The sequence below is a fragment of the Bacillus rossius genome, chromosome 16, assembly GCF_032445375.1.
Source record: "Bacillus rossius redtenbacheri isolate Brsri chromosome 16, Brsri_v3, whole genome shotgun sequence".
In the NCBI taxonomy this organism is placed as follows: Eukaryota; Metazoa; Arthropoda; class Insecta; order Phasmatodea; family Bacillidae; genus Bacillus; species Bacillus rossius.
The window spans coordinates 10,012,418-10,038,747 of record NC_086343.1 but is presented as its reverse complement, the minus strand read 5'-3'; the positions used below and the strand labels follow the sequence as shown (position 1 = coordinate 10,038,747).

Below are 26,330 nucleotides of genomic sequence, written 5' to 3'. Positions count from 1 at the left end.
AACTCGAATCACAAAAAAATATATAAATTTTTTTAATATATTTAATTTAATGAATCTAGCATGAAGACTGCGCCAAATAGATAGTGAAAAATTAATTTTAAGTTTGTTTGATCCTGCAACTCTACTCATTTTTAAATTACTGACATTGGATAGGAAGATTTTTCAAATGCATGCCTAATTATACTTCTGCAAGTTAACTCTTTCCTAGGCGAGACATGGCGAACGCACCAAACAATAGCACGTTACAAATTCAAGGCAAAGCCATCTATTGACGAAGTTCTAAACTAAATCGATATTAGCACCTTCAGTTCGCTAGCGGCCGCGAGCTTCACCGAGCGGACGGGTCTCGGCAAGAAGGATAGGAAGTCGCCACACTTTACCACACGACCGTGCGGCGGACACGGAGAAACGAAACAAAACTCACTGTTTGTGTGTCTGTGACCTGCCTCCTATGATCTTCTATTATAAAACTGGATATACCACTTTTTCACTCCATTGGGGATGGACTATCAAAATTATATATAATCTACGTCACTCTACGGCCCGTAAACTATCTATATGCCAAAAATCCAAGTCAAACCGTTACTCCGTTTCTACGTGAAAGGACAGTTTAAAAACACACTTTCACATTTATAATATTGGTAGGGGAAACACACACAGCCAGGGGCGCAACAACAGGAGGGGGAGGGGGGGGGGCAAGCGTATTTTGCCCCCCCCCCCCCTTCTGAAACCTGAAAGTGGGGGCAAACGGGGGCAAAGAAAGTGCTGTGTAATCAATTTTTAGATAATAAAACTGCTTAAATAGCACCATTTTCCACCTTGAAATACAAATTTTCCTGGGTAGAGGACCCCCGGACCCCCCCCCCGCTTCAATAGTAGGGGGGATCGATGATTCTTTATAAAAAGGTATATTGCCCCCCCCCCCCCCTTTGGAAATTTAGTTGTTGCGCCCCTGCACACAGCCACATATGTACACATGAATACAAGTCAAACGAGACGGAGACGGTACGCTACCCTGAGCTCCGACTCGACCTTGAGCCGCCGGCCGTGCACGAAGCCGAGCCAGGCGTCCTCCGAGACGTTGGGCGGCGCGCTCGAGAAGGCGTCCTGGGCGTCCAGCCCCCGGAGGAAGTCCTCGGCCTCGGGCGGCAGGAACACGGGCCGGCCCGACGTCAGGCACAGGTGCGACAGCTCGCCCAGCATCCACGCGGACGCCTGCAGGCGCTGGTGCATCTTGGGGTGCCGCCTTCCCGACCGAAGCACGGGAACACACGGCGTGGCGGGCTTGGTTATTGTGTTTGCCTTGGCTCGCATTGGCGTAGCTGTGTTCATAAAGTTGGGGGGGGGAACAAATAATGATTTTGATGTCATGTAAACCCATTCCCCTCTTACTCAGACGGGGTATGTCCAGGGGTCCTCCACCGGAAAATTTTGATTTTAAAAGTGCAAAATAGCGCTTTTCAAGCAGTTTTGGTATCTAACCATTGGATACATCGATGTAATTGTTTCCTTAAGATAAGATTTGATGAGTGAAGAAATTACAAATAAAGTTGGGCAGAATAATATTTTATAAAATAAAAATATCACGGTCTAGAAAGTTGGGAGGGGACAGTCCCCTCCACCCAAAAAGTTCAGGGGGACACGTCCCCCCTGCCCCCCCCCCCCTCCCCCCCCGGTTCCTACGCCCCTGCTTGGCTGGTACTCGGCACCCAGCCGTTGTCACGCCCGTCTTCTTACGGAACTCTTGGGAACGGTTACAACGTTACCTTTACTGACAGGTGTAGCAATCGTCCACAGCTCTTTGCACTGTAATCAATGTTCCGTCTCTATGAGAAGCAAACAAATATTCAGTCCCGATGTTTAAGCTGAATATAAAAATGGCTTGGGCTTATCATCTCGTAGACATCAGGGGGTCATTTAGAGGTACCAAAAGGGTGACAAGATGCTAACGGAGCATCGACAGACTGAAGAGGCGGAGGCAACGGCAGTACCCTGATAAAACTGATCGACGCACGGAAACGTCTGCCACTTTCCCCACTCACGTAAAAAAAAAAAAAACCTGGGTCTGACCCTGTCGAGAATGGGACCCTGATCGCCTTGGGGTAAAGTGAGTTTGTTTTGACAACTCAACAATTGTGGCCTCTTTGTTAAATAGAGGTATTTCTGTAGAATGTTGGAAGGAGGTGAAGATAAAAGGCTGTTAGACATCCAATATTAGTATCGTACATCTGCTGATATTTAGCTCTCTGCAGAAACCAAGGTATCGCCACAGGTATCAAAGGTTCCGGGAAAAAAATATGTTCACAAATTTAGACTTTTTTTTTTTTTTAATAGGTAAGCTCTATATTTTATTGTTATAGTTTCAATAATCCTTTTTCTTTATTGAATTTTTTTTTAAAATAAAGTTTTTATGCAAATCTTAAAAATTATCATCTTAGGCACTGTTTAACTTCATGTAAAAAGGAATGACAATGTTCACTCAATAAATATGTGATGCACATTTATCATTAAACTTGAGTAGATTTAAATTTATGAAAAATATAACGTTCATATATATATGTAAATAAAAAATTATATTATTAATTCATATAATGTGACCTGTAATAGTATATCTTGATTGTAGTATCATGTATCGGTGGCAATACTGAGGTATCGGTAGTGGTATCGGGATTTGGTATTAGAAAAAGGAGGTATAGAAACAGACTTACTTAAGACGAAGAAAAAAAAAAAAGAAAATTACTGATTGATTGAATGAATGAGTTAGGTTTGGCTCAACATCTTGTCAAGAGACTGAGTTCATCAGAGATGATGAGGGTTGATAGTATGAGAACGGATCACTGATGGATCGAAACCCTTGAGAAAACCCGCCGGATCATCGAAAGGTCCGCCGCTAATTCTGTCGACGAGGAAAAAATCCAGGGTTCAACCCCACTAAGGAGTCAGCACCAGGATCACCTTGGTGGCAGGCAGGGGCGCAACAACAAGGGGGGAGGGGAGGGGCAAGGGTATTTTGCCCCCCCCCCCCTTCTGAAACCTTGAAGTGGGGGCAAACGGGGGCGAAGAAAGTGCTGTGTAATCAATTTTTAGATAATAAAACTGCTTAAATAGCACCATTTTCCAAATTTTCCCGGGGGCCCCCGCTTCAAGGGGGATCGATGATTCTTTATAAAAAAAAATTGGTTGTCTGTAAATTCGGTTTACGGACGATAGTTTAACGTGACAATGTCATAACAAAACATTGATGAAATGATTGATCCAGAAGAAAAGGAAATATCATATTCGGCCTGAGACTGAGCCGTAATAGGTTTTTGCAACCAAACCATTTAGGCATTAAAAATATTATATTCTTTGAGGAAGAATTTTTTTTTAATTTTTCTATATTTTGTATGATAAAATCTACCTCTGCATACTTTTATGAATAAAATTGAATCATCACTATTTTGTATGGATACAAAGGAGTGATATGAAATGTACAATTTAATTAATAAATTTACTTTTATTTGCATTCATTAATTAAAATATATTTATTACTTTTAAAGTGTTGCGTGCGACGTATTTATTTTTACAAGTACAAAAAAAATTCGCAGCTGCCGAGATTCAAACCGATAACCTTTGTATTGGAAGTCATCCACGCTAACCACATGACCACGAGTCCATTTTGAGAATAATTGATTCAATTGGTCTAAATTAACAATATTCCACGCACGATATTTGTTTGAATTTCTTTTAACTAGCATATTCTCTGTTGGACTCGAAATATTTACACGCTCGTGGGCTCATAACTAAAATACGGTGTGTGATTTAGTTGATCAAATAATAACTCATGACAAATAATTACCAATTTCAAACTAAAGCGTGAAAAGTATCATACCAGCAATAAATATTTAGTTACACAGCTAAAACAATACTCATACAACACTGTTTAAATATACTGATTTACACTAGTAATTAAAATAATACGTACTTGTAAGAACGCCATTTCCTTGCGAATATACTCCCGTGGCGCGGTGCACAACAATAACCTCGAACCCCGGCCGAGTTCTCTGTACCGTCCGCAACATAACAGAGAGATGCCACGCATGTAGTGGGACATCGGTAGTGGGACATCCGTAGTGGGACATCCGTAGTGGGACATCCGTAGTGGGACAATTTCGTGAGTGCAGCCAGCGTTCATCGATTTATCAGACGTTGTCACGTCAAAAGGTATACTGCCCCCCCTTTGGAAATTCAGTTGTTGCGCCCCTGGCCGGCAGGCGAGTGGTCGTGACCCTCCGTCGCGGTCCCCCACCTGTAGGCCTTGGAGAGCTGGTCGACGGTGAGCACGGGCAGGTCCGGGGGGACGTTCTTGCGGAAGGACTTCTCGAGCTGCCTGTCGCGCGCCAGCGAGGCGTCGTAGGTCGCGCGCAACTCCTCCAGCGCCTGCTCCAGCCGCTGCAGCTCCGAGCGCATCTCTTCCGCCGCCCGCTCCCGCCGTGCCAACTCCGCCCTGTCGACATGGCGCCGTTCCTGCCTCGCGTGTTCTCTGAGTGGAGGCCCTGGACCCACACTTCGTAAGTGGGAACGCACGGATATTTCTTTCATTTCGATCATTAACACGAGTGAAGTTGACACAGCGACACAAGTTTCTTTAATTTTGGGTTTTTTTACGTCCTGTTCAACGAGGTCATTAGAGACATGTAGTTGAGCACTACACAAGTCAGGGAAATTCGAGCAAAGGAATCGGCAGAGGTGGGCTTCGCGGGGTCCTAATATTTTTTGAGAGGAACCTTATCAGGTAGCAGGAGGCTAAGTGGTATGGAATAGCCACAAGAAGAAGAAGAAGAAGAAGAAGAAGAAGAAAACCTCTTTTAACAAACTTTTTTTTAAGCCAACCTGGAACTTAAATTTCGACCATGGTTCTGTTATTTATCTTAAGAAATGTTGATATTGTTCCGTTAATAATTATTATACTCTGGTTAGTATCATAAACTCTAATGGTCAAATTCCTGTGAAATCATGTCATTATATGTGGAAATAAAATTTTTGATGGGTCCAATCCCCATTTTCTTCAAATCTAATCTCAAATTTGAATCCCAGAGAGTGCTCTGTAATTTTATTTGTACAATTATACAGTGTAAACTCTATATAACGACACTTAACGGACTGAGCATTTTTCGGCGTTATAGGGAGTGGTTGTTAAATGGAGATAAATAAAATATATCAATTTACTATTCTATAATAATATGTATTTACTAATATAGTACACATTTTACACACGAATATTAATATTCATACAAATAACAACACTTATTGCGTATAGTCTGTTATCTTTGTCTGATGTTTTTTGCTGCTCCAATATTTTATTATGTATTTTACTGATATCTTGAGATACTGCCACATCACCTTGATTATATAAAAAGTATTTTTCTAATAGTTTCGCTGCATCAAGTGCTTAATAAAACTTTTTCGTCAATACACAAAGATTTTAGTTTACTCGCCATGTTTACAGTTCGAAAGTCTGTAAGCAACTGCAAAAATGATAACGTGTAACAACTTGGCAAAAGTCTAGGGACCGAGGTAAACATGTGCAAGTTCATCATACAAAAACAAAAGACAAAATGTCTTAGCATCTCCGGTACGTCAGTAGAGGTAAACACGTGCTAGATAATACAACAACAAAGCAGCAAACAAAAGAACGTGCACAGCTGCAGTTCTTATCAACTTCGGCAACTTAGAAAGTACGTACTGCTTAATGATTTATAATGCCATATTGTTAAATAAAGTGAGCGTGACGCTATATAGAGTGTATTATTGTATAGAAAACAAGGTAAACCAACCAAAGTCAAGAAATTTCGACGTTTTAAGGAGTTTGTCTTAAATCGAGTGACGTTATAAAGAGTTTACAGGTTTGCACTGTATGTTTAGAGTACAGTACCTTGGGGAATGCTAACAGAATAAGTATGAAGAAAAAAAATTGACCTAGTAAACTCCATAGGTTATCAGTTTTTCTCGAAAAACAAATTCTTCGAATGCTAAGGATTTTATTGGTCCATCTCTAAGTAAAATCTTTGAAAGTTTTTCTAATTCGAAATCATGAATACTCTCTTCGAGATTTATGTCCATATTTTCCACAGAAAACTAGATACACAAGGTGAATAAAAATGTAAAAGGCTGGTCTTTGGGTTCCAGCCGGTAGCCCGGCATGCCCCGGCCGTGGAGTCGCGCCCCTGGGAACCAGCCATTGCCCACTGTAGGGGTACCAGCCCAGCACTTGCCGGGAGGGATTCCGGGGGAACTGCGGGACACCCCCAAATCGGCAACTACTCACAGCAAGTGCTTCTCCCGGGCATCCAGCTGGGCCCTGCGGTGGGACAGCAGGCGGGCCCGCAGTATCTTGAGCTGCTCCTGCTTCACCGCCCCTTCGATGTTCAGCTTCAGCTGGTACAGGCTGTCGAGCTTCTTGTCGAATTCCGCCATCAAGTTCTGAAAGATAAAAAAAAAATTGGTTGTCTGTAAAGTCGGTTTACGGACGATAGTTTGTGACAACGTCATAACAAAACATTGATGAAATTACTGCATACGTTTGTGAATATAACTGAATTATTTTTATTGAATTATCACTATTTTGTATGGATACAAAGAAAGAGTGAAATGAAATCTACAATTTAATTGATAAATTTACTTTTATTTGCACTCATTAATTCAAATATGTTTATTACTTTAACGAACAGATTATTTTAACTTTAACTTTTATACATGTTTGCTATTTAACTTCTTCCAATCTGTGTTATTCTGTTAAGGATAGGACGATGATAGGAAAAATAGGTAACGAATGGGAGTGTTTCAAGTTTAATGTGCCTCGAAAAAGTCAAATCGATGGTTGTTCCAATCGAGTGGAAGAGAGATAGATGCGGCGCAAGCTTACAATGAGTGTAACGGGACACCGCGTTACGGGACAATGTGCGTAACGGGACATTTTTTCGTGCGTACAGCTGGCGTTCATTGATTTATTAGACGTTGTCACGTCAATAAATATAATATTCAAGGCGAGTAAATTTGATCAACAAATCCAGCTGAAGGTTCATCACAACAAAATAAACTGAAAACGAATCACTACTTACAGTCTAAACTGCTTAACAAGGTTGATGTGTGCATTTGAACAACTGGTTTATTAAAAAAAAAGTCTTTGTAAATAATGCCCTTGCTTTTCTAATGTTCGTTAGGGCTATATTTTAAAAAATATTTTATTGAAACATTTATTTCAATATTGTGTTTGCACGGTTCTTTAGGTAAGCCTTAATGTGTATGTAATTTGTTTGATACTCTTTGTCGAGGCTCTTAACAAATTTACGTTGGCAGCCTGAAGTGCATCATGCTATTGGATGTTTACAAACTTAATATTTAAACAGGTTGCGAAATACAGGGGAATAAAAATGCAGTTCCTTAGATACCTTCCCCCTTCTCCCTACCCTTCACATAGCTGGCCACTTATTGACGTCAAGTAATTGGCCACCTACTGCACCCTTTAAGCCACTCTATGCATCACTGCAGCTATTCGCTATGTCGCCACACATTATCGTAAAGGTTAATTTTATTTATTCTAGTGGGTGCAATAACTTCCCAGATCTTATTCCGTTATTTTAACTGAGGAAGGTGGGAAAGTAAAATGGCTTGAAATCTCAACTTAATTGCACAATTAAAAACACCATCTATATATAGGGCCACCTGTATTTCGCAATTTCATTTCATGTCAAGGTATTTTACAAAATACTGTAGCTTTTTCTAAGAGTCATGGCGAATTGTGAGGGTGCAGCAGTACAGTGACCACATCCTCATTGGCCCCATCAAGAGCGGGACGACACCTCTCACCGACCTCAGCCAATGACCACAGGAGAAAAGCTACAGTATTTTGTGAAATACCTTGACACGAAATGTATTCGCGAAATACAGGTGTCCCTATCCATATATCATGACTCGCTCGGAATTCAAACTCAGAACCCCTAACACCAAAGTTTGTGCTTCAGCAAACTGTGGTTTAGGGGTCGTCAAACACAGAGGGTGTCCCATGCATGAGGCCCAGGCATCGCCCAGCAGGTGACAGAGTAACCCAGGGACACATGTCACAGGGGCAAACCACCAGGGTGACCCGGGTCCAGCGGGGTCGAGACTTAAGATTACTGGCGAGTGAGGTTTCATCGGAATACTCCCGTTCACCCTGGCCAAGTGCGTTCTATCGCTGCTCCGTCTAACCGATTCAACCCTCCGCCCGCCAAGATTGACCACCACGTCAACAAAACGCTATGCCATCATTCCAATTTCACTCGATCCCAGTGGCGTGAGTACTGATGTCGTCGCGAGTCGTCGCGGTTACTTGCGCGGGGTGAAGTAGACCATCTGCAGAGGTGTTTGAGGAGAAGTAGAGAAGGAAAACCAGTTAGATGAGCATCCCCTCCATGCTTTGTGCCATTCTAAAAACATTATGCTGTTTTGCCAAATAATGTTTTAGGTGCAATATTTTACCACCATAATTTCCAACCTACTGATGAGAAGTTGTATGCATAGCAAGAAAATTAATAATCATAACTAAAAAATTAATAACAATGGCAACAAATGATAGGTTCAATGCAAAAAAACACTGGTCGATAAATTATGCATAAGAGTTCAATTATGGATCAATTGGACACATTGTGTTGTTCGAAGTCGCGTGCATATACACATTAAGGAGCAAACAGTTATTAGAAGTCTAATAGAAAATTGCTATGTAGAGGTAAAATATAAGTGTTTACTTTTACAAGTAAGAAGGGGTAACTGAGAGAGGTGCTAAAATACACAGGTTCAAGCATATTGTCCATCAACCAATTTAACATTATTTTTAATCTGGTTTAAATGAAACTGTCCATCTAACTAAACGTAATGTAAATGAACTTTCTGGTTACTTGACCAGACTTTTTTTTTAGTTAGCAGTTAGGCAGCCAGATGTCTTCAGGATGGCTGGTATCCTTCTGGCCTGCGACTGTCAAGGGACGTGACTGGTCCCGCGGGAAGCGATAGGGATGAGCCAAGCACCACGGAGACATTTGGCGACAAAAGCACCAGGGGCGCAACAACAGGGGGGGGGGAGGGGGCAAGGCTATTTTGCCCCCCCTCTGAATCCTTGAAGTGGGGGCAAACGGGGGCAAAGAAAATGCTGTGTAATCATTTTTTAGATGATAAAACTGCTTAAATAGCACCATTTTCCACCTTGAAAAAATTTTTCCGGGTAGAGGACCCCCGGACCCCCCGCTTCAATAGGGGGGATCGATGATTCTTTATAAAAAGTTATATTGCCCCCCCTTTGGATATTTAGTTGTTGCGCCCCTGAAAAGTATAGTAGGTGTAGTGTGTCTGATAGCTCAGCAAACTACCCTAACCGCACTTCAAAAAAAGGTACAAGGTGTTGGCGTTTATGATTTTCCGATAGTTCCGAGCGTTCCTTCAGGACGTCACTACGCTCGGTGTGAGGCCTCCACGGCTCACCTGCTCCTCAGTGACGAGCCTGCCGAACTCCTGCTCCAGCATCTTGCGGTAGCGTTCGCGCTCCACCATGAGCTGCCTCACGCGCTCCTCGTACTCCTTCACGTCCCGCAGGTCCTGCTCCGTGTACTCCTCCGGCTGCCGCTCCGCCTGCACGCGCCCCGCCACTCGTCACGCCACTCGTCACGTCACTCGTCGACGACACGGCCATCTCTCAACCGGTCACCGCTCGTGGTCCGACTACATCCAGGCGGCAACAGCGATCCTCTCAAAGCTCAGAAACAATTATTTATTTATTTATAAATTGTGACATGCACACCAACACTCTGAGGAGAGATTACAGGGGTGGGCACGATACAAAAAAAAAAAAACAAAAAAAAAACAAGCACAATACACAAGACACCACAGACAAAGGACACAAAACAAAACAAAAAAATTAACAAACGAAAAAAAAATTAATAAATTCAAAAATACAGAAAATTTTGTGGATTAAGAATACACAGTTAATTGAATTGGCTGCAAGTGCTACTAAAATAATTTACTAATTGGTTAAGCTTGTTACTATTGGGTCTAAACTATTATAATTGCTTATTAATCTAAAAATAATATCATTTTTTTCTCTTGATTGTACAGAAAGTAGACGTAAGTCGACTATGATACTGGGGGACTCTTAAACCAGTATTACCTAAGATGTATTTACAATTGATTTTAGAAGAATAACAATTGGAAATAGTTAAATGCAGTAAAACATTCCACTGGCACACTATTTTATTGAAACTTTCATACAGCCGGACAAAAATTTTGGAGCCAAAGATTGCTACTGAAGTCTCCTGCGTTGATATGATAACACACACCTCACACCACAGATTTTCTCCTGCATTTGATGCAAAGAATATTGAGTCTAATACTCTCCTACGTCGTGAAAAGATCCTTCCTCGCCAAATACCAACCTGCTGTTCAGATAGAATCATATCCGACTGTTTCTCCGCGACAATGCAAGAAAAGAATAGCTGTCAGCATTAGTCAGCCCTTCCCAAGAAGTAGGTGTACCCTGCATAACTCCATTACAGTATTTGACTCTGGTTAAGGGCTCTGCTTAACTCAAGCTTTGTGTAATAAGAATACACCCGTCCCTTGAAGTGAATCTGTGGGATTTGCGTGGTTTCAAAGTAACGACACCAATAAATTACAGCATGATTTCAAGCGGTCATAGATTCAAAGTACCATTTAAAATCTACTTGAAATTTTAATTTGAGTGCATTACTATGGTATTGTGTAACATTAAACCAATGCAATGAACAAATTAATTTGATGAGTCTTAAAACATTAAAACCATAGTTTACCTATTATTTAAAAGCTATTCCCTTCATTCAGTGGATACTTTTGATCCCAATTAAAAGAGTAGAATGGTTTACATTACGCATTAACATTTGTTTTTTTTTAAGGATAACTTGTATTTTTTATGCTCTACTTTCCAGGAACGAATTAGAGCATTAAATTGAGGGGCGGGTGTACTAAGGCTGACACTTGATGAAGCAACTTTGCTTCTACATCCAAAGATTTGAATTAATGAGTATATTTTTATGCAATGTGTAACAGTGACCTTATCATCATAAAGGAAAAATTATGAAGCTTAAGCCAAGATTTTCCCCTACTCTAGCATTCACATCACTTAGCGGCGTCGGCCTGGCTGATCATTCATTGGCTGGCAAGTAGCAGATGTAGCATAACGGCACAATTTAATGTACTTCATACCCACTTCTATGATTTTTTAACTAAACAATTTATACTTGCTCGTGACATTATATTTCTTAAAAACCAATACAAGCTAGTTATTTATAAGCACATATTCAAGCAAACATTTGTAAAATTAATTAAAAATGAACTTTTACCATTATTCCAAGAATTAGCTATAAAAAATTACTATAAAATGCTATTTCAAATAATTAAACAATTTTTTTTTATTACATTTTGGTGCCTATTTTTTAAATGCTACAGTTTTGTTCTTCTTCAGGAAATTTGCATAAAAATTTTGTTACTTTAAATAAATTTGATTCAAGTGAAATAATCACCGTTGTGTTTGTGAGTCAATAGCGACAAACCATATGGTAAAATAAAAAGTTAATTTAACACTTTAATTTTGTTCCAATTTTATTTTGTGTTAATTTTATTTTTCTATTCACCATTAAAAACTTAATCTGTTCAAACATTGGTCGGCATGGGTCAACTAATTTTCAAAATAAAATACGAAGGCAAGGAACCGACATGCCTCAGGGTGGTTCACTGTTTTTCGAAAGGACGCTCGGTTTCGGTTATCGGCCAGACTGGCAATGATCGGTAAGATCGGCAAATTTCCTGATCAGCCAGGCTCTAGTAGTTATATGAACTGAATAAGTAATGTCCAGATTAAACATCTTAAGTGCCCCATTTAAGAGGCCACTCCAGTGTTTCAGGGGCACTATGCAACCCGCATTAACCTCATAAGATTCAATGCTATTTTCATTTTGCTTATAACAAATTAATTAATATAGATTTCGAAATAATGCTTGCTTGATATGTAAGACAACGATGCTCTTATCAAAGCCCCTTTCTTCAAAAACGTGCATAAATTATGGTTTTGTACTAATCTTTACTAATATGAATAAGTGTATTGTCTAGGTTTGAACCATAATATATGCACGTTTTTGAAGAAAGGGGCTTTTATAAGAGCATCGTTTTCTTACATATCGAGCAAGCATCATTTCGAAATCTATATTAGTTAATTAGTTACAAGCAAAATGAAAATAGCATTGAATCTTATGAGGTTAACACGGGTTGCGTAGTGCCCCTGAAACACTGGAGTGGCCTCTTAATGGTTTGCTGAAATGTTCTTTCTATTTGTGATAAGCATTGCGTGAATATGCATAGAAAGTTTGTCTTGGAGAAACACGGCAAGACGTTCGAAAGCACCGGACGGGCAGATGCCTAGCCAAAGTACACTGAAAGAAATTTTTGTGTATTTTACAAGGAAAATCCTCGGAAACCCTGTTGCCAAGGATATTACTTGTAAAACTACAAGGCAGAGCTTTGTAGCATGTGCGATTTTGCAAGGCTCTGCCTTGTAAGTTTTGCAAGAAATATCCTTGGCAACAGGGTTTCCAAGAATTTCCCTTGTAAAAGTACAAATTTTTTTTTTTCAGAGTGTAAGCGCGGAAGCACGCGAGACACAAGCGCAGAGGCACCCACCATGCACTTGGGCTTCGGGACGTCCTTCTTGATCTCGTCCTCCCAGCGCACCTCCAGCACGCCGCCCATCATGTGGTCGAGCGCCAGCTCGCGGAAGTTGTCGGCCAGCTCGGCCAGCCGGCGCGCCTCCGCCTCGGCCGCCAGGCGGTCGATCAGCGCCTGCTGGCTGGGCGACACGTACGGCAGCGCCCCCACCTGCCCACGAACAATCCGACCCTCGTTCCACTCGCCGAAGGAAGAGGGAGGAGATGCGAGAGGGGCGAAATCCCTGGAGCGGGCACCAAGATTCCAACAGGAACACGAATGACTTGATGTAAGCTTTTGGACATACGGCATTGCTTAGCACATGTATGTCTGTAGAAGAAAACTACAAAAAAAAAAAACACAAATGACAAAAAACACAAATTAAGCAAAAAATTGCTGTCGTCAGGATTTAACGCCACACAATATTCCACAACAGGAATATGGTCAACAAACAAAGAAAAACAAAGAAAATAAACTAACAGAACAAAAAAAAACCCACAAATGATGACAGCACAAAAATGCTGAACCCAAAAAATTCAGCACAACAGTTGAACAGCACAACAGTTGAAACGAGACAAAAAAAACAGCAAAATGAATAGACGAAACAAACACAATAGTTTTCCAAAAAACAAAAGAGAAAAAAAAACCCACAAATGATGACAGCACAAAAATATTGAACCCAAAAAAATTCAGCACAACAGTCAAAACGAGACAAATACACGACCAAATGAAAAGACGAAACAAACACAACAGTTTTCTAAAACAGAAACAAGCGACGTTACGGGAACTGCTATCTGCTCCCGTCCTCAGGCAGAGACGCACATGGTACGGAAACAGGTGCGACATACATGTGCTAAGCAATGGCGTATGTCCAAAAGCTTACATAAAGTCATGCACTCCCACTGCACAAATCTTTCAAAGATAATAGGAACATGAATGTCTTTAATCCAAGTTTGGGTGTCACTTCGGCTGAGGATTCAACACCGCTTAAAACATATAAACTATGAAAGCTACAGATTCGAAATAAATATATCTTAGCAGAGCAGACTTTGCTCGTGGTCGTTACTTTATGACTCACCTGGTTAACATTTGCAGTGATGACGTAATGAGCATTGGTGGAGAGTGTCGGACTAAAGTCAGTGTGAGCTGTAGCTACGAAAGTAATATACATCAATATGCACGAAATAATCTTCAAGTTGCTCGTCAGTGAGGGCTGAGTGGAACTAGTTGAGCGGAATAGCTATAAAGTTACTTACTTTGGTTTTGGAGCAATTGGTCACAAAATGCCCAAGCGAAAACAGGTTATGTTGAAGAAAAGAAAGAAAACAAGCAAAATTGCCTGAGCAGAAGAAATTAAAAACGCAGAGAAGTGTCGTAGATATTGAATTGAGACAAAAAGTAGCAGAGAGGAATGGGCCAGTGAGGCAAAACGAGCCCCCGAAAGAGGCGTGAAATTTGCGCTCGAGTGAGCATCAGCTGTCTCCCTAATGAGAAGCGACAAGGAATGCAGGAAATTGTTTGGTAATGGACGTAGATATGCTCTCTGATGACTCTGATTTTGATATGGAGTCAGTTGAGTCAGTGGTTGTGAAAAATGGGGCCGAGTTTTTCGCAGCTTTGTATCACAATTTTTTGGTGTCACAATTTTTCTGGGGTGGCCGATCGACCATCACGTAAAACGTTCATCGAATTCACATACAAAAATTAAGTAACATCAATTTTGTTAAATTATTTTATTTATTTTAGACTGACATTCTCATTCAGCGCGATGGAAATTCATGAAACAAACCCCTTGCGGCAGTAGTCCAAAATACAGCCTACTCAGAATTTTTATGCTCGTGTTTGCCCTGATAGTAGAACAAAAATCACAAATATATAACACTAATAAAATTTATTGGAAACCTTATAACTCATGCAATTTTTTAGATCACGTTTACAACAGTGATGGGTTGAATCCCAATCTTCTGGAATCCAATTTTTAATTCTAATCCCAAAGAGTACACCAATCCAAATTCATTTATTTTTATTGCAATATTAATTTTACTGCCCCAGTCTTGAATAGCACTTATGTAAATTTCAGTTAGTACGAAATGGTCACAGGCAAAAAAAAAGTTGGGCATGACGCCACGAAGTCTGCTTCAACTCAGTAAACAACAAATGTACCGTGGCATACAGTTAGCCATACGAGGGAGGAAGAGATGCACCCGCATGCTATAGGCTGTTGTACAAACATCAGCTACGGCAAATTCAGTTGCGGCTATGGAGTGTAAAGGACCACATGTCTTTATGCCGTCATGTATGCAACCGGACCATACCGTTGTCGCCCGGCCACAGAATAGGCCATGATGAACTTCAGTCTAGCCAGTGGCAGTTAACTAGCATGCACACTACACAAAGCAACATCTGCCCATTTGTCTGCCAGTAACTGTACATGCGCATTCCAAGCACCTGCGGTTGGAATCATATTGGAATCCGGACAGTAATATCAGATTCACTGCAAAGGACTGTTTGGAAAGTTTATGGAAAAGTACGCAACGTGAGTAGAAGGTCACGCCCGGGCGGGCAAGCCAACTAGCCGACTGGCGATAAGTACATAACCACATATCTCTCGTTACAAGGTTTCATATTCGTCGTACAAAGTATTCAATGGTAGGCTTATAAAGATAAATGGTGTGACATATTTATCGCTGAGTGTTATGCTACACATTTATATTACGTAAAGAATATTGCCCTACACATTTTGGAACACATTAAGTAAATTACCCTTTCTATTTATGGAGACCAATGCTTCAGAATACGTGATTTAGAATCAAACAAACATTTTTAGGAATGCATTTAGTCGTGCTAAGTGAGGGATTGGTGTAATTAGAATATATCCCTCTATCCAAATCTAGGTCCCAAGGATCAAAACAAAATAATATTCAAACAAGAATTAAAAATATTGTTGAAAATCACAAAGAGCAATATTGGCTTCAAAATTTGGGTCTTTCCGAACGCGAATACAACGCTGAACCCGTGCATCAACATGAGGCTACAAGCATTTACAGTGAAACCTCATTAATAAGCCCTGCTTGTACAAAATTCTCATTAATACAAATTATATTTTTACAGTCCCAAGTAATTACATAAGAGTTAGCACTGAGTACCTTATTTATGTCATAAAAAAGTTGTTTTTGTTCCAAGGGTAAACGATTACATGTAGTAAAGTATAGTTAATTAAAATATCCCTGCTGCCAAGACAACGCCCACTGACCTCGCTGGCAGCGACAGTCATGATGGAGTCCGGGTCTTCGAGCGGGGTGAGGCGCAGGCTGTGATTGGGCGAGTATGTTCGATCAATCTCCGGCGCAATCTCCCGGAGGCGCCCGCAAACAACCCCCAGGTGCGCCAGGGCGGCCTTCTTCTCCTCCAGGACCCGGTCGAACTGCTGGTTGAAGTGCTGGCGCAGTCGTTCAATCACGTCCTGCGAAACACACGGCCAGGCTCCGATCCACTCCTCGGACTATGGATGTAGACCGTGTGAGCATGGGCGTAGATCCCCCCCAGCCCCAACCAGCCCCCCAAATCAAGAAGCGCCTAAAAAAGGGGCCCGCTTGCACTTTTTAAAATTGTGACTGTGAAAATGGGGTTGATAAACGTAACATCAAAACTATGTTTTATGATAAAACTTTCTGTATATTTTAAAAATTTTTGCTTCATTACATGTATATACGCCAACATAGGTAGTATACAACATACAAACACCCCATCCAGAGATGACTTGTGCCGATTAAAACGCACGCGCAAAAACTCTCCGGCCGCGTGGGGGCCTGTCCTTGCGAATCCCACAGATTTGCACCCCTGAGTGCAAGCAGTGTTGACCGAAACGTCGGCGAATTGTTCGCCAAAGGACGCGGCTACGAGCCGGAAGCCAAAGCTATTCCAGAGAAATGTGTGTCCAGATATACAAAAATAAATATAGTTACGTAATCTATTATACAATTTCATTATGGATACCAGGGCCGGCGCGTCCATACTAGGCAAAGTAGGCAACCGCCTAGGGCGCCAAGTAGCTGGGGGCGGCGCAGCACGACACATAACAGCTGATATAATATGTTTAACGATTATTGAAACTAGATGAAAATGGATTTTTGTAACAGTTAGGAATGTTTATATTGATATAAGTAATTATTTAAAGTCCACGGTGACCTGTTTATGATTTTTAATAAGTAAAAAAGTACAAAAAAAAAAACCAAGCCTGCTTACATTTGATTGTTGACAAAATCTTAGGCTTACGTGATGTATTTTGAGGCAAGGAAATTTTTTTTTCGGGTGTCCGGTTGGGGTGGTGGGGGGGGGGGGGGGGGGCATTTAAGGTTTTTCGCCTAGGGCGCCAATTTACCTTGCACCGGCCCTGATGGATACACCACTCTTTTTGTTAACACATAAATATTACGTATTTGAACAACTCTAGGTTTTGCTCTCTGTAACAGTGATTTAGTTCAGTATCGGAGGAGCTGTGTCGCCACAATTTGAATTTCGAACGGCGTCACGAGCACCGCACCTGTAGCAGCACGGCTTCGTGGAACCACTGCAGGCTCGTGGCCAGCTCGTACTGGTGGTGTCGCAGCGGCGGGACTTCCACGTAGCGGTGGCTGACGGAGCCGCAAGCCTCGACGCACGCCGCCGCCTCCTCCCCCTCCTCCTCCTCCTCTAGCTCCGCCTCCAGCAGGGCCCGCTGCAGGGCGACGGTGCCCCGTCGAACCTCCGGCTGCCCCCTCGCAGGCTCCGGCTCCGGCGAGCTGCGGGCAAACCTTTTAATATACATATACTGTATAGAAGTCGCGAGTGGATAAGGATTTACTCTACGTTTTTCAGGGGCGTATGATGAGCAGCTTGGGAACTTACACCGCCTGCAGTAGTACGCTGCCGGTAACGCCCTGTATCGTCTTAGGTTGTTACTTGCACGTTAGAGCGCAGCACTGTCTCGCCCGCTGTCATTCCCCCCGTACACCCCCCACCACACCCAATCATTCACTGCAGCTCGAGGTCTTTCAACTGGAGGGGGAAGGGGTGTATTGAAGAGTTTGACGCTTGTCCGCTAGGGACCACACCCAAGTCGATGCCCTAGAGATGGTGGCGATTGCGGCGGTGAATTAACCAACTACCTCAAAACCGTATTAGAAATTTTAACCTGGGCTGGCGACTTCTATACAGTATATATATATTCAAAGGCCATACTAGGCTCTCACTATTACTAGGGCTGGTCCAATCAAATCCTCAAATACAATCAAATCAGGGGGGCAACAACTAAATTTCCAAAAGGGGGGGGGAGTACTAAACCTTTTTATAAAGAATCATCGATCCCCCCTACTATTGAAGCGGGGGGGTCCGGGGGTCCTCTACCCGGGAAAACATTGTATTTCAAGGTGGAAAATGGTGCTGTTTAAGCAGTTTTACTATCTAAAAATTGATTACACAGCACCGTGTTTGCCCCCGTTTGCCCCCTATTCAAGGTTTGCCCCCCACCTTGTTGTTGCGCCCCTGCATCAAATACTTAGTTTTCGAAGGATTCGATATTCAAGAAAAAAGATTCAAGGAAAATTAAGTAAATTAAAAAAGAGGATTGTCTGTAAAGTCGGTTTACGGACGGTAATTTTACGTGATAACGTCATAAGAAAACATTCATGAAAAATTGCATACTTCTTAATTTTCAAATATTATTTACAGTTTTTTTGCAAATTTAATTTAAATACAGTAGAACCCCGATTTTGCGAACACGGATTTAACGAAAACAGTGATTTAACGTAAAGGTTTTCAGGAACCATCAAAAAAACACCAATTTATTAAAATAATAATATAAATTTCCAAAAAATGAAAGTAAATAGTAATGGAATCTTATTAAAAATTACACTTTGTGGTGTCAGTAATAGAATGGAGGTACTATATATTAATATGTGCCTTTGCATCATCTGTCCAAATACGAAAAAATTAAAAAAGTTGTTCAAATTGCTTAAAAACTGCGGGCGCTGTAATTGAATTGCGTAGGTGCGTGCCATTGCGCACACCTGGATAGATAGACTGTCCGCGACACATGACGTCATGAAGGGTTTCTTTGTCCGCATCCCCCTCCCCCATCAATATCCCTGGCTTGACTCACCACGTTATCTTCCAAACACGCCCGCATAGTAACAGTGCTAGCCAATAATCACACGTTTCCAAATATTCCCTTTCCCATCCTCCAGGTTTTTTCAACTTGTGACCACGTCACACCAATACGCCATTATCATTATTCTCTAGAGGTGTAAAAGTAACGAAAAAAAGCGTCCCCGTATGTATTCGTTACTATAACAATTAGTACTCGTTACTATCGTATCACGTTACATTACTCGTTACTTCTGATACCGCATAACAAGCTATGTTATGTTGCAGCAACGAATCGAGTCGTATTGCGTACGCGTACAGTATGACGTCGCGTAAATAATAATAAATAGAATATAAACAATTAACAATATTTGATAATTAACAGTTTTTGTTAACCAAGAAACAATTAAATCTCATTAGAGCGGCTTTTTTATACTATCTCTTTTAAGATAAGAACAAAAAAAACGTGAAAATACGCGATAATAAAAACATATTTCTAATTTGTAAACAATGCTTTCTTACGTTGTTTCTGTTCCAATCTCAAACTTTGTCTACACACACAATACCTTTAATAAACAGTAAAAAACTTTGACGACGAATTTCCAAATTATACTTTACTTAATAAACAAACATCGTTCTTTGTAATTCATCGAATATGCGCGCGCATGCGTAAAACATACGAAAAATGCGAGTAACGAGATGCAGCCGTGTGTAATGTTTCGTTACTCGTTACTAGATGGCGCACCTGTTACTCGGTACCGAATACATACATACGGTTTGCTACAGCTTTATTATTCTCAGTAAGAGCTTTGTGCGCGGTGTTTAGTTTTTGGAATACGTTTTTTATAAGTGCTGCGCAGCTCAGCGAACAAAGAGTGTCAGCCGGCGGCTACGCCGCGCCGTAATAGCAGCTGACCGAGTACAATGACCTTTCTCCGCGTACGGCGCGCTATTGACGGAAATTTTCCATCAATTTGCGGCCAATTTTTTTATTTTTTATTTTTTACTGTGACGCAATGTGTATGTAGCTCGTATTTGTTATAAACGCTGCAGGTTGCGACTGTATTTTAATACACTTTAACGTATTTCTTACACTTTACATATTTTTAAACTTTTATTTTATGCCTCATTTTTCACGGTTTCTGAAAATTTGTATGTACGACCGAGGTGTAAGTACAAACCGGGGGCCGTACGAGCGAGATTAAAAGACGTTGAAGATGTAAAGTTGACGAAGTCTGAGATAGCACGGCAGCACAAGATATCAGCGTCGACCCTGTCTACGATATGGAAACGGTAGGGACGCGATAATGAGTGCGGGGGTCATTGAAAATCGGAAAATCAGATTTAACGAAACATCGATTTAGAGTAAACATTTTCGGTAACCATAGCACTTCGTTAAATCGGGGTTCTACTGTAATTTGTTTAAATATAATCACGAACGATTAGTTAAAAAGCCCACCTTAAGCTGTTTGATATTATAGAAGATTTTCTCGCACGGTGGTTGGCCAGTCCTTGCACGCTCGGTTCAGACGGAACGTGACAATGAGTCATGCTTTTTCATGCGTGCAGCCGGCGTTCATCGATTTTTAAGACATCACGTCAAAAAATTAAAAACAGATAACTTTTGAAGTTTACTAGGTTTTCTTCATACCTTTGCTGTTGGTATTCCCCGAGATATTAAACATTTAACATGTAATTAGTAAATGCATAAAATTACAATATGTATTGATTCTGGAATTTTAGGTTGTGAAACAACCATTTTATGGGTAGAAGGGTGAAGTGAAACTTCTTTAGGTGCAATTAGAGTAAAATTTCAAGGCTGAATTTTAATGGATTTTTTTTTGTGAAACTTTGTGGTGAAACGATTCATATTCATAAAAAGGATGGAGAATAGGTACTTGGCCAAAGAGATATAGAGAGTGCATATGCTATATACGTTGCTGGGCACGTTATTGTTCTCCTCTTTGTGCGATGATTTGTCTCCCGCCAAAAAAATATAACCTAGAAAGATAGATGAACAAAAAAATAAGACAGAGTGTGTGAGCATGCGCTTGTTTCAAAAAATAGATATAGGTATCCTATACAGTCAGCTGTGAGTGCCTTGGGTTTTATGTTTGCAACCAGCGCACTCACGTTCCTCCTTGTTCAACCAGCAGCCTAGAGAGCGCTGTTGAGGCAATCCCTGCGTTGCCCGCATAGATAGCGCTACTTGTTATGAATTTGATAGTTAGTTCAGTAATTTGGCATGTTCCAAATGGCAGAATTATTTGAAGAAACAGTTACACGCAAAGTTTTTTTTTTTTTATGGTGTGATTATTTCAACAGTGAGCAATGTTTTTTATCCCTTTCTCTCTCTCTACATTTTACCTCTTACTAAATTCTTACCAGTTGAGGTTTGAATTCTCAAAGAAGTTTCACTTCTTATCACATGTACTGAGTTACACACACTCTTTTTTTTTTGATTAAATGTATTTTTTTTGCCGGCAAAAAAAAAGGGCCAAAACAGTTTTTTTTCAGGTATGGAAAATTAGTACACAGTATTGTAATTAGGGCAGATATGCACAGGCAGTCTTTATCTTGAATATTCACCATGATATATTATAAGGGTCTCCACTTTCAACTCGCATGCGCAAGGCTAAACTAAAAAAATATAAATCGCCCTTCCATTCGCGCTCCCGAAACGACGAGAGCGGCACGCACTACCTGGGCTGGTGGGGCAGCCAGGCGCGGAGGAAGTCCTTGTGGACGGCCAGCTCAAGCTGCCTGCTGCTGACCACTCGCTTCAGGGCCTCCTCGAACTCCCCGCTCGCACGCATCACGGGGTAGTTCTCCACCACGAACGGTGACGTGAACGACTGCAGCGGCAAAGTTAACACCACTCAACAAGTCCTTGCTACAGACGCGAACGACTGCAGCGCAAAGTTAACACCACTCAACAAGTCCTTGCTACCGATGTAAACAACTGCAGCGCAAAGTTGACACCACTCAACAAGTCATTGCTACCGACGTGAACAACTGCAGCGCACAAGTTAACACCACTCAACAAGTCCTTGCTACCGACGTGAACGACTGCAGCGCACAAGTTAACACCACTCAACAAGTCCTTGCTACCGACGCGAACGACTGCAGCGCAAAGTTAACACCACTCAACAAGTCCTTGCTACCGACGTGAACGACTGCAGCACAAAGTTAACACCACTCAACAAATCCTTGCTACCGACGTGAACTACTGCAGCGCACAAGTTAACACCACTCAACAAGTCCTTGCTACCGACGTGAACGACTGCAGCGCAAAGTTAACACCACTCAAGTCCTTGCTACCAACGCGAACGACTGCAGTGCAAAGTTAACCCCGCTCAACAAATCCTTGCTACCGACGTGAACTACTGCAGCGCACAAGTTAACACCACTCAACAAGTCCTTGCTACCGACGTGAACGACTGCAGTGCAAAGTTAACACCACTCAACAAGTCCTTGCTACCGACACGAACGACTACAGCGCAAAGTTAACACCACTCAACAAGTCCTTGCTACATCTGTAATGCGAGGCTGTAATCGGCCCAAGTCTGATCTGACACGCTACAAGATTAAAAAAAGAAGTGACAGTAAATGAAAGAAGCCACACAGCTGCTAAGATATTTTACACCAAAACAGTTTATCGTTAATTACTAAATGTTATTTATTGTTAAAACAGAGATCACACACTAAAAATATTTCTAAGATTTTTAACAGAGCGAGTAATGACAATTTGAAGTTGTTAATTAGGTTTTGGTAGAATCATAAGTCATGGCAGAATTATTATTCACAGAATCATTAGTCAATGGTAAAACCATAAGTTTATGGTAGTATCATTAGTTTATGTTATAATCTTCAGTCTATCGTAGAATAATCACTAATTGGTAGAATATTTATCATACGGTGGAACCATTAGTCATTTGGTAGAATCATTACACTATGGTAGAATCATTGGTCTGTGTTACAATTATTAGTCAATGCTAGAATCATTAATCAAAACAAGAATCATAAGGAATGAGATGGTGCAATGGACTTGAATGAGATCACTGAAAAATGCAAAGAATGAGATGGTATGGGCACGTCCAGAGATTGGTAAAAGAGAGGCTGCCTAGGAAAACGATGAAGTAGGACGCAGGAAGAAGGCCCCCAAGGAAGTCCAAGAAGGAGGTGGGAAGAGCCAGGGGCGTCGGAACAGGGGGGGCAGCAGGGGCGAGTCGCCCCCGTGCTGTTATGCATGGGGGGGGGACGAGAGTAGCATTTCGCCCCCTTCCTTTTCCCAGAATAAATGTTTGGTCCTAGTAGTATTTTTCTCAACCAGTAGTTACAAACCTTGCATTGGTGATCACATTGATTAGAAAATCAAATTTATGATTGTCAATATACTGTTAAATGATTGCAAATTACTAGATAGTATTTTATTTAAATTGTACATCATCTACTGTCAGAGTAGTATTTAATACATATTACGTCATCAAATTCTTGAAAATGGTATATTAAATATTTTGGTTCGGAAACTCATTACATAGCATAATTTTGCATCTAAAATTCCCAAATTTTTCCCGGGGAGGGCCCCCGGACCCCCCGCTCTAGGACTGAGGTAAGTGTAATATATCTTTTCCCCCACCCCACTAATGAAAACGTTCCGACGTCCCTGGGAAGAGCAGATAGTTACAGGAATGTAGGAGAGACAGAGGAAGATGGAGATATTTTACAGGCTGGAATCAGCTGATGATGATGATGATGATGATAATGAGAAACATAAGTCATTGCTGGAATGAATGTCCTATGCCAGGATCGCTAGTCCCCGGTAGATAGGATCATCGTCGGTCACTACGGAGGAAAAGAGGCTGCACCTGCACAAGTGGGCGGATCCCAGAGGTCCACCTCGAAAGGGGGGGGCACTCTAGGATTTTCAGAATAACCAGAGAAAAAAAAAATATATGTCTTAAAATTACTAAATTTGTATTTTAATCTACTCACACTACACATAACATCCAACCAACAGATATTACGATTCTACGAGAAATACATTAATCATATTAAAATGTTTTATAGGTTTCAGAAACAATCATTTTTGTCGGCCAATATTAATGTGGCGGACAACTGGTTTTTACGGGGGGGGGGGCACTTGCCCCCGGTGCCCCCCCCCCTGGATCCGCCACTGACCTGCATGACGCGACCCTTCACTTCCATGGGCTGCCAGTACTTCCTCCTGAGGGCCTCGCCCAGCTCGTCCTGGGCCCGGCACAGCGCCAGCGCGTCTTCGCGCACACGCTCGCGCTCGCTCGCCGCCTCGCGCAGCCGGCGCGCCCGCCCCTCCCGGTCCAGGTCGAACTCCGCCACCGGCAGCTGCCTCTCCGGGGGGCTCGTCTCGTTGGCCTCCAGCAGCGAGTCGAGCTGCGAGTCGCGGACACGCCCCTCTCAGGCTTCCCCCCTTGAGGCTCCGGGCGGTGCGACGTCACTGGAGGACCCCGGGGGAATTTCCGCGGATTCTCCCCGGCCTCGGGATGGAATTTTCAAAGTTACAGGTGCGCTCAACCCGTGTTTACTTCCCCCATCGGAGATTTCTCAGCGAGAGCATTCTTATCCTTGTTAATTTTTGGCACTACCTGATTCGCTTACTTCTCTCCCGGCCGGGCGTCGTCGGCTCACAGTCGGTAGACGGGCGTGTTCAGACAACTGCTGTCCGATAATGAACACAGTGCGACAGTGTGGAGGTTAGCTTGCGACTAAATGAATCCGCAAAATTTCCGGGTCTCTAGATACTGCCCTCAGTACCAGCGGGCGAGAGCTACGGGAGACTCTGGCACGCTCTACGCACCAAACTGGCATGCTGCCTTCTCGACTGCAACGAGCCTCCACGGGACTTCAAGCAGTGACCCTATAATTTTACGGTGGAATGTTCAAGATGAAAACTCCTCGCACATACCTTCCATACCTTAAAACACTGTGCACCACTGAGCACTAAGGAAACAACCATTTTAGCATATTTCGCTGACAAAAAAAAGTGTGATGACTTTAAATGCTATTTGTAATTCCACACGGGGTGCTGTCATAACTTAGAAACACACAACTTAGAAACACATAACTTAGAATTTGACCGTTCTAAGTTATGACTTTCTACGTTATGACGTTTCTATGTTGTGTGGTTCTGCATTGCGTGTTTCTAAGTTGTGATAGTTCTAAGTCGTGACTTTCTACGTTATGACGTTTCTTAGTTGTGTGGTTCTGTGTTGCGTGTTTCTAAGTTACGTGTTTCTAAGTTATGACAGTTCTAAGTTGTGTGTTTCTAAGTTGTGATTGTTCTAAGTTGTGACTTTCTACGTTATGACGTTTCTAAGTTGTGTGGTTCTGCGTTGCATGTTTCTAAGTTGTGATAGTTCTAAGTCGTGACTTTCTACGTTATGACGTTTCTTAGTTGTGTGGTTCTGTGTTGCGTGTTTCTAAGTTACGTGTTTCTAAGTTATGACAGTTCTAATTTGTATGTTTCTAAGTTGTGATAGTTCTAAGTTATGATTTTCTACGTTATGACGTTTCTACGTTGTGTGGTTCTGTGTTGTGTGTTTCGATGTTATGATCTTTCTAAGTTGTGCGTTTCTAAGTTACGTGGATTTTTCCAAGTTTTCTAAGTTATGACAGTTCTAAGTTGTGACTTTCTAAGTTATTTGTGGTTCCCATTCCACACCATAACCAATATAATATACATATACAAATATTAGCATATACATATATATGCATACATACACCTTAATACACAGTAGAATCTCATTAAGCCAGTCCCCTTTAACTCGGATATCTGAATATGTAATTCAGATCAATTTAGAGGAAAAAATAAACAAACAAAAAATTACAACAAAAATAAAAACTTCACATGATAATAAACACTTTAACATACTTTTTTTGCAAGAATTGCAGGCAGTGGTTCCGTTATCACGTCAATACATTTCAAAAATGTTTTGTTTATTATAAAAGAAATTTTTTTATAAGTATGTTGTACTGTATTGAAATTTTGAGATTCTAGTCATATATTTTGTAATGCTTAAAGATTAAATCAATACCGGTATCAGGTTATCAGATATCCTACACACTGTTTACCTCATTTTATAATCTAAAAGCCTGGAAACTGCCACATTGTAAAGAGATCCTAATTATATCTTGGAAAACAGAAAGCACTAGCAAAAAATTCTCATCATTAACTGACAACCAAAAATTCATCAGCACAGAAAAAACATGTATAAAACATAAAATTAGAAAATAAAATTTCTATACTGTGTTAAAAAAAAATAAGTATTTTTTTTTGTTTTAGTTAATTTTAAGGACAGTGTCTATTTGTTGCTTAGTCAACAAAAATTGCCATTATTTATTTACCATACAGGAGTATAAAACAACACACTCAACATAATAAAATCTATAGAAATAAAGTTATTTAATTTAGTAAATTTAATAAGTTT

The 26,330-nt window shown here is 41.3% G+C and overlaps 2 protein-coding genes across 2 annotated transcripts in view; both read right to left on the bottom strand.

Annotated features, from left to right (window-relative positions):
- Nucleotides 1-17,392, bottom strand: part of LOC134540129 (CD109 antigen-like) — a 487,552-nt gene extending 470,160 nt beyond the window's left edge. The window contains exons 1-7 of the mRNA XM_063382655.1: nt 17,285-17,392; nt 15,995-16,204; nt 12,718-12,912; nt 9,496-9,642; nt 6,308-6,462; nt 4,289-4,486; nt 1,015-1,246 (exon numbers count right to left, since the gene is read on the bottom strand). Of these exons, the coding sequence (XP_063238725.1) occupies nt 1,015-1,246; nt 4,289-4,486; nt 6,308-6,462; nt 9,496-9,642; nt 12,718-12,912; nt 15,995-16,015 (948 nt within the window). The 5' untranslated portion in view covers nt 16,016-16,204; nt 17,285-17,392. The remainder of the gene's footprint in view (nt 1-1,014; nt 1,247-4,288; nt 4,487-6,307; nt 6,463-9,495; nt 9,643-12,717; nt 12,913-15,994; nt 16,205-17,284) is intronic.
- The window catches only part of LOC134540305 (uncharacterized), a 404,904-nt gene continuing 395,843 nt past the window's right edge, over nt 17,270-26,330 (bottom strand). The window contains exons 16-18 of the mRNA XM_063382964.1: nt 24,046-24,276; nt 21,568-21,719; nt 17,270-17,522 (exon numbers count right to left, since the gene is read on the bottom strand). Coding sequence (XP_063239034.1) covers nt 17,270-17,522; nt 21,568-21,719; nt 24,046-24,276 — 636 coding nt within the window. The remainder of the gene's footprint in view (nt 17,523-21,567; nt 21,720-24,045; nt 24,277-26,330) is intronic.